This window comes from Synchiropus splendidus, chromosome 5, assembly GCF_027744825.2.
Source record: "Synchiropus splendidus isolate RoL2022-P1 chromosome 5, RoL_Sspl_1.0, whole genome shotgun sequence".
Lineage (NCBI taxonomy): Eukaryota > Metazoa > Chordata > Actinopteri > Syngnathiformes > Callionymidae > Synchiropus > Synchiropus splendidus.
In genome coordinates, this window is record NC_071338.1 from 20,995,581 (window position 1) to 21,008,604 (window position 13,024).

The 13,024-nt window shown below is 43.4% G+C and overlaps 1 protein-coding gene across 1 annotated transcript; it reads left to right on the top strand.

The window, feature by feature from the left end:
* The first annotated feature begins 10,342 nt into the window (after positions 1–10,342).
* On the top strand, positions 10,343–12,083 carry LOC128759581 (lysozyme g-like). Its single transcript, XM_053866643.1, has 4 exons — positions 10,343–10,468; positions 10,901–11,097; positions 11,163–11,313; positions 11,484–12,083. Exons 1-4 carry the CDS (start codon positions 10,393–10,395, stop codon positions 11,615–11,617), a joined length of 558 nt encoding a protein of 185 aa, XP_053722618.1. The 5' UTR covers positions 10,343–10,392; the 3' UTR covers positions 11,618–12,083.
* Positions 12,084–13,024: the final 941 nt, after the last annotated feature.

The window sequence follows — 13,024 nt, forward strand, 5'->3', positions numbered from 1 at the left end:
CTTCTGGCTACATTAGCTAGCTCCCTCCCCCTCCAATGCTAAATATAAAACCGAGCAACGTCGCAGACTGAGCGGCCAGTAAACGACCAAGGTGCTGTTTATTTTCCAGCCTGTCTTTGTTTTGTAACCCTAAGCACCATGTCTGTCAGCCACAGTGCAATTATCTGGAGACAGAGACTCAGGAGGGGGGGAGGCGCTGGAGACGGCCTCCTCCTTCAGCTGCTGTGAGCCACGACCAACATGGCCCGGAGCGGCTGAGCTCCAGCCAAGAGACTCTTCAACTGCTCTTTAACCCTTTAGATCACACAGAGCGCTCTTCAGTGGACCTCACCTGATGGCTTCCTGCAATCACTTCAACCACATGCACATAAACACACTCTCAAATTAGTTGCACTTGGACTGGAGAGAAGCTGACGTCATGCTTGTCAAGTCACCGAAACAAAAATACAAACTGAGAATAGAAAAGAAGAAAAAAAGTGACAATAAAGTCTTTCACGAAAGTAGTAGAAGATCTTTGGATCTGGACTGTTCCAGACTGCAACTTCCAGAATACTGCGACTATTATCATTAGTGTTAGCAGGAAAAAGGGTCGAATTTTGAAGCCTGGTGAAACTGAACATACATGAATGGGTTTCTTTTGGAAACGCTTGATAGAATGTGGAGCTGAAGCTCTCCTTTGTTGACATCACCGCCATCTTGCGCTCGCTGATATGGGTGTGATGCTCCTCACATGATGACACAGGGTCTCTGGAGGTTTTACTGTTGGATGTTGATCACAGATCTGGTTTTTGAAGAGGCTGTTGATCAGAACAACACAGATAATGATCACAACTGTTGGATTTGTTCTTTTACAGTATGAAAATCATGCGGTCGGACAGGGATTCTTGAGCGGGAAGCGCAAACGTGATGCGACGTAAAAGCCACAACAGTGGGGGAGGGCAGGGTCCAAAGAAAACATTTTTGTCGATTAACTTTGAAAACAGACAAGTTCATCTGTAAAGCTTTCATCCTTGGTTTGAGCTTGTTTTTTGTTTCCGACTGAGATGCTGATTCAAAATATCCGAGGACAATGAACCAGGTTCTCGAGGAGGTTAAATGTTTTCCATATTGTGGGACTGTAAGATGAAGCAGGAAATGCTGTCACTCTAACTCCGAGCCAAACTCACAAAATGAGGATTTGGCTTCGACTCGATGCCAGTGTGGTTAAAATTCCAGCTCAGAGTTCCAGTCAGCAGCGAAAGAGACGCCCTCTCTCGATCGGCTGTTAGTGCCAGTTGCCCTCAGGACGAGCGTCTCCAATGTTCAAGGAAACGGATTATGATAATAAATTATGATAAACACTACTCAGAGATTGTGAGAGTAAATTAAAGTGAATCTCAGAACAATTAGAGACAGAAACGCAAGTTCTTAGAATTGATGACAGGATGTGATTAAACAACCCTGAAGTGGGGATACAAAACACAGTCTCTGCAGACAGACCGTTTTGAATACTACATTCCAGGCCTGGCTCAGGTCAACCTGATCGTCGTGAGGGCAAACACTTTTTGAGTGAATGTGTCGTCTAACTCAACTTGTGTCTGCTGCTGTTTTATACTTATATGATAATTCAATAAACCTTAAGCACAAATTCAGCCCCCCGACTGAGTTTATAGAATTTTTGCTCAGGACCACCAGACAAACTTTTTTTAACTGTTTTTTGTTAACATGTTTCTTAGAATCTCAACTATTTTCTTTGTATCAAACCATTTTGTAATGTGTAACTGAAGAAACCTCTCGTGAAATTAAGCTCAGTTTTTGTGTTGAAACCTGCTCCTCTAAAACTGATTCATGGGATTCACTCAGGTCTTCTCTGGAACTGTCAGTCACAAAGGAGTGAAAGTGTGAAAACACTATCAGCCTGTCACCGGTGTTGCAGCTACAAGCTCCTGGCCTGAAGGCAACATCACGACTACAGAGGCTGCCGGCCTTGTTAACACATGCTCTGCTCCGGCTTCTGCCTTGTTTCATCGTCGGTTCGGAACAATTATGCTGGAAAGTCCTGAAATTCCAGCAGACGTTGAATTGGAAAAGAGATATATTGTATGTGAGTGCTCTTTCATTACAATTTCTTGAATTATGTTAAAATAAAAGGTGAAGAAACTGTTTGAAATGCAAAAGTCGAATTTGGGTGTTTTTTTTTTTTTTTTTTTTTTAATTGACGCCAGGCAGAATTTTTTTTTTTTTCAAAAGTCAAAAATCGACTTAAAAACAACTTATCTGGCATCCTTGGACCACGTGGACACCAAAGAAATTGATTCATATACAAAAGTCGAGTTTTTTGGAAAAAATGGGTCCTTGGCACTGTAGAAATGAAAGAACAGAATCCTCACAGTGCTCCCAGCCTTCTCCAGGTGAGAGAGTGGCGTGTGGCGGAGGTAGATGATGGTGTCGTCCACACCGATGCCATGCTGGTGGGCGAACTGCAGCGGGTCCATTGAGTAGCTCACCACTGGTCCAAGTAGTCGAGGATGAGTCTCTCCACAGTCTTCATCGGTTGAGATGTCAGCGCCACCAGCCTGTAGTGGTTGAGCTCCTTCTGGTGGGACGATGCCCAGCCTCAAGCTCAGGTTGAACATGTGCTGGACAATTCCCCACAGCTGGTCTGCACAGGAATTCATATGCCTGGAACTGATGCCGTGATCTCCTTGAGCTGAGTCCTCAACTGGTTGAGAGTCAGGTGCACGCTGGTATAAGGGCAGTGATGTTGGAGGGTGTGGGCTCGGTGGGTCTTGGAACACACAGTGGAGGCTGCAGCATGAAGAACTGTGTGAGATTGGAAGCAGGCAGCTGGTCAAACCGGTTAAAAGAAGAGGTTCAAGTCATTTGCCCGCCACACTTTCCCAAAATCCGATATGGTCTTCAGACCCTTCCAGGAGCCACTTGTGTCATTCTGCTTCAGCTGTCTTGTCTGTCTTCTCCCTGTACACTTTCTTTCCCTCTACAATCTTCCTCCTCAGCCATCTCTGCACCTCCTCTCAAGCCAAAACCCTCTTCTTTTTCCATGTCCAGTGTTTGTTTGTTGTGTGCAAAACACTGCACAGGACCCGTTTGTGGTCAGATTTGCAATGGGGACCAGAGGAGACGATAAATATGCCTCCTCGTTGTTGGAATAGAGCAGATGGTGTAGGTGACGTACTGGGTGAATGAAGGCATTAGCGATGAGGGTGCAGCATGGTTAAGGTCTCAGGATAAGAAGAATGGGGGGAATGGGGTGGAGCAGAATTGTTGGTATTGTCGGTATAAATACAACACCATAGCCAAGTCTGATTTAGGAGACGAAGTCAGAGAGGCTAGATGGAGATGGTTTGGACATGCACAGAGGAGAGAGAGTCAGTACATTGGTGAGAAGATGTTGGATGTTGGTTGGAACTGCCGGGCAGAAGGTGGAGAGGAAGGCCAAAGAGGTGGAGAGGAAGGCCAAAGAGGAGATTTATGGACGTGGTGAAGGAGGGCATGAGGTTTGTAGGTTTGAGAGAAGAGGAAGCAGAGGACAGGGTGAGATGGAGGAAGATGATCCGCTGTGGCCACCACTGAAGCGAGAAGCTGAAAGGAAAAGAAGAAGAAGCCAAGTCTGATTTATATTTAGATATTTATATTAATAAGTTTCATTTTTAAATATGAAATGACATCTACAATATTTTATGGACACATTTTGAGTTTGTAAAAAAAACTGTGTGTATCTCTCTTTTAAACAAATGGTTGTCTTCGACCATCTCTTTTGTAGCGAATACATCAAAAACTCATGAATTGGTACACTAGGATGGAGATGAAAGACAATCACGCTTGAATTTCTCACTGCAGACAACAAGCAAAATGATTGATTGATTATAGAGATTATATTAGCGTTGATACGTTCCTGTCTTGCCTATTAGGTTTTATACCAAAATGTGTGACCAAAACAAGATAAGGAAAATGTACTTTGGACAATTGCTTATTCATTTTATGTATGAGTCAAGACATGCAGCATCATTCCAAAAATGAAAAGGCATTTCTGGAATTTCTGTTTTTTTATGACCAAATTTGACAATTCAAAATGAATTTTGGTGCACAGCTTTCAGCTTTTGAAATTTAAATTAATTTTCATTTCCTTTTCAAATAAGAAGCTTCAACATGAAAATTAAAAAGCAATTCTGTTCATGCTTTTTAATTTTCGCATTTGACATTTAAGATTGAATTTCAAATATTGATGAAAGTTTTAACTATTCGATTCTGCACTATTTCAAATTGACATCTCAAATGTCTTTTTAATTTAATTTTAACTTTGACACAATATAAACAGTTATGAAGAAGAAAATGAAAGCACTTTATTCCAATGCACTTTCCTTGTTGGTGGGATTCCCACTGACCATGGCAATAAATTTGATTCTGAAAATGCAGTTGGAATTTTTTTTTTTTATTCTTCATTTTATTTCTGAGTCCAATTATGTAGCATACTACAAAAATGAAAAAGCATGTCTATTAATGCATTTCAATTTGAAATGTAAATCACAATTCCTTAGTCTGGGACCCCACAAATGAAATGGGCATCAGAAAATAATTCCTTCCTTTCATGCTACTGCAGTGTCACCTGCAGGTGATGTGCGGTATTACAAGCGGAGCAGGTGCGCTGTCACACAAATGTGAGGCGAAGAGGGTGACACATTTACCAGAGTGGCGCAGACCAGAGATATATATATATATATATATATATCAGGAACGTCTCTCTGCAGGACAGTGGACAGGTTTGGTGTGTGGTGACGAGACGCAACTATATATATATATATATATATATATATATATATATGATTGGTCATTTGTGAATTAATTGGTATTGGCTGGTATTGACAGCTTAGACAGAGAGAGTGTTTCAGAAGCATGGTTCGTTTATTGAAGCCCAACAACAGCACACACTTTGCTCATCAGAGAGGTCAAAGGTCAGCGGTTATTTACAAGCATGATGGAGGCTCAGACTGGAGCCTCTTCCTGCACGTCTGACTCTGGAGACAGCTGGGACATCTCCACCTCCTCCACCGGTGCTGGGAGCTGCTCTCCCCTCCTGCCCCACCACACCAACCCGCCCACAACAGCAACAACACACAGCATCATCAGCACCACAGCGCTGAGCAGCACAGACCTCCGCAGTTGGCGATCAAACTCTTGCTCTACGAACATCACCAGGGTCTCAGATCGGAACACACAGTTGCGTCTCGTCACCACACACCAAACCTGTCCACTGTCCTGCAGAGAGACGTTCCTGATCACCAGGCTGCTGCCTGAGAGGTACGTGTTGTTTAGTTGTCGAGACTCAACACCAAAGACCCGTCCTTCAGTTCTGTTGGACCTCATGAACCAGCGAACCACAGTCTGATTCCAGTCCCCACAGCGAAGAGTGAGGTTCTCTCCCCCAGTGAAGAACTCCACAGCAGGAGGCTCAGGCTCAGGACACACAAGCAGGTGATAACGCTCATCAACATCGCCGTGGAAACAGAAGTAAGTACCTGAGTGGTCCAACGTCAGAGATGGAAGCATCGGAGTGGAGTTCAGACTGACGCTCTCAGACCTCAGGGAATTAAACATGAGCCAACTGTGTGTTTTGTTTCTGCTCCCGTCAGAACAGTTCAGAGTCCTCAGAGTCCAGACTCTCTCCCACTGAGCGCAGGATGAACTCTGGTGGGACTTGAACATAGAAAGCACTGTGAAGGTGGCACCTGAGCTGCTGCTTCTCCAGACAGTCGTAGGAGATGTCATTAGAAGTTTTGTAAGCAGTGATCAGGAGGGAAGGTTTGTTTTCCAGCAGCTGGACTTTGTGCACTGAAGGTGTTCCGTCGCCTAAGAAAACTAATCCATCTGTTCCGGTGCTCCCATAGGCCCACTGAACACTCTGGTTAGGAGCCACACCGTCACAGCTCAGCTCCACTGTCTCTCCTACGTTCATGTACACAGGCTTGTGAAGTCTCATCTTCTGCTCGTCACACACGAGGAGTGTGTAGTTCATCGTTCGTCACATTGCCTTCATTCCAGCACTGCACCTGGTACTGATCCGAGTGGGAAACAGCCAGAGACTCTATGTCATAATAGTCGTCTGAAGAGTTCCACAGGAGCTGCTTCCCCTCAGAGGTCCATCTGGAGACGGAGCAGAAGTCAGCGATGTCGTCCAGGGGGAAGGAATGATACGACCCTGCTCTCAGGATGACCTCAGCGTGGATGTTGGAGCCAAGCAGCAGCAGCAGCAGTATTTGTACAGCCATGGTGTTGTCTGTGAGGGACTCAACTCTGGCGGCTGCTTTACCGTATCTATCTCAACACCATCAGCTGCTTCCTGAAACTGAAGATCAGATCAGGAGGAGGCTGCATGCTACTTCCTTTCAGCTTGCTCAGATGTGAAGAGCGGAGGCGCAGAAACCAGCGTCATAGAGCATCAGCACTTCACGTACACAACACCAGACCAAGTGGAGTCCGACGTGCCTCCTGCGCCGTCCTGTGATTGGTTCTTCCATCTCACACCAAGAGACAACTCTCAAGTTATCTGCACATTCGGACACGATCCAGGACAAGTGAGGAACCTGGGAATGAGACTTGTTTAGTGTCAGTGGCCCCGCCACCAAACAGGGGGCCGAAATGGAAAGCAGCCAATCAAGAAGTGAAGCCAAGTTTTTACGTTTATTGAATACATACAGTAGCAGTTTTTAATCATGAAAAATGAATCTCGCTCCCATCTGCAGCCGTCTCTTCATTTCTTTAGCTCTGCCAGCTGCGGATGCATTCCCGTCAGTTAGTGATGTTCCTTTCGGATATTCCTGTGAAATGCATGCAAAATCATGGTGGTTCTGCTTTTTTGGACATTAAAAACACCACGACTGTCATCAAAAAACAATATATTTTTCAAACATGATAAACAAACATCACAATTATCAATGTTCAAACTACATGCATATCTTTAATAACTTAAAACATTTGTAAACATACACAGCAATGAAATAGAAGCAAACGCAAATATAGAATATCGAACTAAAGGTCACTTTTTTAACATTTGCGAGGAAATATTAGTACAAAGTCTGATAAATACAAAACTAGAATCAAATTCTTGTTATTTGTATGTAAAATCATCATGTCGATCGTGTCGTCTGTTGTTAAGTGTCAGTTTGTGTTCTTTGAACTTCTTTAAAACTCCATATTAGTGAATGACAAGTTATACAGGACAAAACATCACAGATATCTGTAGCCTCTTTGAATGAAGCTGCTGCGAACAAAAGAACAGAATAAATGAAGAAAGAAATGCTCATGAGGTTGCCGATTGTTACACAACGTCACAGAGATTTTGGGAATCGATCTTCAGAATTGTGGGCACGAAGCATTTGTCCTTTCATTTGTAGCTTGCTAAGATGTGAGGCAAGTGTCTTCAAGGTCCACACTTCACCTGAGGAACTGAGGAACAGAGCAGTCCAGTTTGACTCTCTAAAGTTCCAACAGAGGAATGAGTGGCTGATCAACAAAATAACTCCAGAATACAGAAGGAAAAGTTTTGTATAAAACATGTCACAAATGCAGCAGCATGTCCAAGTGTCTTTGGATTAAACTAAAAAGATCAAGATGATATCGACACAATATCAAGTATCGTGATATCAGAGTGTATCAGTATTTGCTTACACCCCTAGTTCTCAAACCTCAAAGGTTGGAGATGAGATCCTGCCACCAGGGGGGCGTCCCTCAGATTGTCCGTCTCAAGCAGGAAGTGATGCATAGCAGGCCAGTCAGAAAGCCAAGACTATCTGACTCGGAAGATCGGACTTGTTCAGATGTCATTATTAAGATCCATGCAACAACAACGAGGTAAGAATACAACCTGTAACGACAGATGGCGCCATTAGAACGACACAGACACAGCGACTCAGACAAGCTCATGAACCACCTGACCCCTGGCTTGGTTCAACATCACTCGGCTCATTGGAATCCTGGACTCGATCTGTTGATGACTAAGCTGGAGACTGGCTGTCAGTCGCATGGCGTGTCACAGGAACAGGAGCTCCGCCTCCTCTCTGACTTCATCGTTCCGCCAGAGCTGATTACTCCACTTTGCTCCTCATGCAACCCTCAACCATCCAGGTTTGACGACCGAGAACTAGAACGCACCAAGATCTTGGGAGTGCTACAGTTGGAGAATGCAGCCACACCATTTGAAACACACCAGGTTTCACCATAATATCTCAGATTGAGGCCCAAAACTTTTTCCGCCCTGTAAACACAAGCTTTCTTTTTTTTTACCAGACAATGTTAAGATGGTTCAGTTGGAAGAACAATATACCATTCCATTCGTTGAATGAACATTCCGACCATCACCTCCCCACAACCCAGCCTCACTGTAATAATACCCTCATCAAAATACTGCGTTGTGGAACTGAACTGTTGCACTACAACGGCACGTAGCTCTGTCATCCATTTTGAGCCATAGTGCTCATTACAAAGCCTCAAAAATATTGGGCTTTTTTCTGGCTCTCTGTATTTCTAGATTGCATGACAGATGTCATGAAGTCACTTGCGTCAGTGGAAAAATGTGAGCTTGGACTGATGGGTGCCATGGCAACACCGCAAACCTTATCTCACCTTGGTAAAGTCCAACCCGGAAGAACAGGGTCGAAAAACTGCTGTTTCTGCTGCACTGTTTTAGATGAAACTGTTTTGGACTGAAGAATATTGAGTCCTTATCAAAGTCCTGCTCCAAATACAGGATCAAAGAAGGGACAAGTGATAACCCCCGGCCAATAATTCTGAGGAAATATCTTCAGTATAGTCATAGGACGGACAGACATTGTTGAGATGACTCTCTGTCGTCTGAATCAGAACACTATGTGCGTGTGTGGGCCGGCATGTTTTGCCATAATTGTGAGTACCAAGTCTTGACGTGGAAGGATTAGGGGGCTAAAACATCAGTACAAGTAGTTTATTATACTTGGGTCTCAGTCTGGTTCAGAGTCCTGGTTCAGGTTCGCCATGTGTTGGTTAGGTTTAAGGGGAGAGGCAGGGGAAAGGGCCATGAGAGGTCCTCACAAAAACAGCAAAACACTACTGTGTGCATGAGTGAGTGAGTGTGTGTGAGACAGATGAAGACACTTGGCTGTGAGGTGATGATAAACGTGTCCTCACTCTGTGGTTAAAAACTCATTCTAGTGCTCAAAATGATAGAAGTACAAGAACGCACACACACAGCTGAAACACAGCGCCATCTCCAGAGTTGACTGGACTGTTGATAAAAACACTGAACCTGTGGTTGAGGCTCTCTAGAGGTGAAAACAACTAAACAACTAAAACTACTGACTCGGTGCATTCTGTATATGTGTGCTCGAGTCTCTTCCTAAAGAGACCATATCTGACGTATTTGGAAACTTAGCTGGCACTGTGGTTTAGTCGAGTGTGTGTGTTCCTGTACTTCTATCATTGTGGGAACCAGTATGAGTTTTTAACTCCTCACTTATTTAACGCTCATTTTGAGAATTAAAACTAAACAAAAAAAAAGGTCATTATAACTGGGTTTTACTTTGGTTAAGATTCATGATTAAGTTTAGCCCTTCAGTTTGGTTGGTTAAGTTAATGGTTAGAGGCTCCGGAAAGGGTGATGGTAATGAGTGTCCTAAAAAATAAAAAAAAGAAATGGAAAAGTTAGTGAGTGTCTATTAAATACATTTTGAATGAAGAAAATCCAATCATTTGAGGGGGTATACATCGTGGGGGAAGCCATGATGCTAATTCGTGGGTTTGTCACTTATGAGTTTTGAAGGCTGAATTTTAGAGTTATAAACGCCTAAATTGCCATGTTCTTGGATTGAGGCGTATCACCTCACAACAGGGATTAAACAGCTCATCCACGTGGTGTGAAACTATATTGCAACTTGAAATTAACCGACAGGCTGATTAAAAAAAAACGTGTTCATGCAATTCAGGAGTGTTTCTTTGTTTTGTTTTTTTTTAATTAACAAAATAAATGGACCTAAATCAGCCCGCAATGTCCGGCCCCTTTAAAAAATGGTGCAAATGAATTCCAGCGTGAAAAAGAAATCTCTGCAACACAGAGTCACAGCAATGAAATATTGTCAGTGGCCGACATTAAACCATGAAACCACAGTGTGGAAAAAGCCCACCCATGGCAAAGACGAGTGCAATAAAAACATTTTATTGTATGGCTGAAGAGCCTCCATAAAACCTTGACACAATCCAAAACTGAAACAAAGAAGGATTCTACAGGACTTTCATTTCCAGCTAAATGCACTTACAGTAAGTCACATGACTCTCTGGACGGGGAGGTGAGGGCGCCCTCTATTAAAGAGTCAGAGAGAAAGGGAAACTGCTGCAGAGCTTCACTCGGATCCTTGGAGCAGCAACATGGGGGACATCATGAGGGTGACGACCACCGGAGCGTCTCAGGCCACAGCTAACCAGGATGGTCTGCGCTACTCTGGTAAATGTTTCGCCCTCTTCGCCTCATATTTGTGTGACACAGCACCTGCTCCGCGTGTAAGTACCGCACATCACCTGCAGGTGACACTGCAGTAGCATGAAAGGAAGGAATTGTTTTCGAAAGCCCCTTGTGGGGTCGCAGCCACGTAGGGGGATCAGCACTTCGAAGCTTTCAGGAGACTTTATCATACGGTGGGAAAGTCTGCTTGTGGCAGGGGCGAGACTTCAACTGCAATTACAGGATTCTTTGTGTCGTTTTCTCCAGACAAACAGGTCGAACGGACTCCCGTCATACCATGCTTGAACTGAACACACCCCGATCACTGCAGCTCAACTTCTGTTGGCCAGACCTTGCAGGAGAACTTCTTAATTGTAACCCCTAGAAGACAAACAAAATCACCCTGTAACACGTGGTCATGTGTCCTGTTCACAGGAGTAGCGGCGTCCGAGAAGTTGGCTGAAACTGACCTGGGAAGAATGCGGAGATATTACCCCACCATTAAACGAGTGGCTGCCAGTCACGGCGTTGATCCGTACCTGATCGCTGGGATCATCTCCAGAGAGTCCCGAGCTGGGAACGCTCTGGTCAACGGCTGGGGGGACAATGGCAAAGCTTTTGGACTCATGCAGGTGCGACAGGTCTCCTGGGCCTCTCTCAGGCTCACTGCTGCTCACCTTGACTGTCCTCTCTGCAGGTTGACGTCACCCCAACAGGAGGAAACCACAAAGCCCGAGGGGCGTGGGACAGCGAGGAACACATAGACCAGGGCACCGAGATCCTGGTCTATTTTATCGGTCAGATTCAGAGGAAGTTTCCCAACTGGAGCCGGGAGCAGCAGCTGAAAGGTTAGTGTCCCCACAGTGTGCTGAGAAAGGCTTGTGGCCTCTTGTAGGGACAGAGGCAGGCAGAGATCAAATGTTGAGAAGGACTAACGTCACAATCCCTAATAAGAATGTAACATGAATGAATGAACTGTAGAACAAAAAATTCCTGACATTCCTGTTCTTCCCTGCAGGAGGCATTGCAGCCTACAACATGGGGGATGGAAACGTTCGCGAAGGATATGATGTCGACCACTTCACTACGGGTCGGGACTACTCCAACGACGTGGTGGCCCGAGCTCAGTGGTACCGGCGCCAGGGGACGTGAAGAGGAAGCCGATGGTGGCACCTGAAGCCCCACCCCTGCACCTCCATCACATGCTTCATTCCAATCAACGACAGATTAAAATGTCACTCAAATACTTCATAAAATGTCACCAAAAAATGTGGGATGCTTCTTCTGCTCGACACTGTGTTCAACACGGGAAACGTTTCACCGTCATTGAACGCTGTAACAAGGCTGAATTAAATAGTCTGTCCGGGATTTCCCAGTTGTTTTTAATTGGTTGTTATGGCCACAAACGAAGATTTGGGGCAGATTTAAAAAAAGAAAAATTTTCTCAAAGTTGTGATCATTTATGGTTACGGATCAAATTACAGGATTGGCAAATATGGACCTTTGCAAATCAGCATGTCATAAAACTCATTAGTTTTTAGCCTAAAAAAAGGCAGCAATGATGTTAACTAAACATCTTTTATTTGCAAAAAGCAATGAGCGTTTCAAGTGTAAGGAACACGCACACACAAAATAGATAAATAAATACATAGATGCATATGCAAAATAAAAACAATAAGTCCATCTTTTATATTGTGAGTAGTATCGGGGTGACAGTGGGTAGTGAGTGCTTGCTTTGTTACGGAGCTCCTCACAAGAGCAGACTGATGGTCATTTGGATGGGCTGAGAGGTAAAGGTGGGGAATGTTTGTGTATATATATATATATGCACACACACACAGTGTATTTGCTTTGACTCGCGGCATCACAGGTTCCTCCCTCTTCACCACTGTTGAAAAGTTCTTTTCTTTCAACAACCTCAGAAAACATTCTGCTTCTGAAGAGAAATGACAAAGAAATATTGTGCAGAAAGAAATGAAAAAGAAAAAGAAGAAAGAAAAAAATAGAAAGGAAAAGGAAAGAGAAGAAAATGAAGGGAGAAATAGGAAATGGAGAAAATACAGAAAGGTATTTAGAATTACAAAATGATTTGAAGAAAATAGAAAATGGGAAATGCCTAGGGCCAATAATAAGAAGCAAAGCTAAAAGTATAGTGAAAGGTGAAAATAGTAGTAGAAAATATTTTTTTAATTAGAATTTAGTAGGCAGAAAAATAATGTAATAGAACCTATTGTAGATAAAACTGGAAAGATTATACAAAATTACATACATGTGGAAGTAGTAATTGAAGAGTATTACAAAGAAATGTTAAAGGAGAACAAAATAATGAGAGAATTATGGAAGAGTGGCAAGATTAGAAAAGAAAATGACTAAGGAACAGATGAAAATGTGCAAAGAGAAGATGGAGAAAATAGAAAAAGCAATAGATAGTTTAAATAGGAAAAAATGGATGAATTAATTTCAGTATTTTATTTATTTATTTTATTAATTGTAAAGAAGAAATGGCACGTATTTTAGATAGATTTTTTTCAACGGTAGAAAACAATGAGATAATGGAGG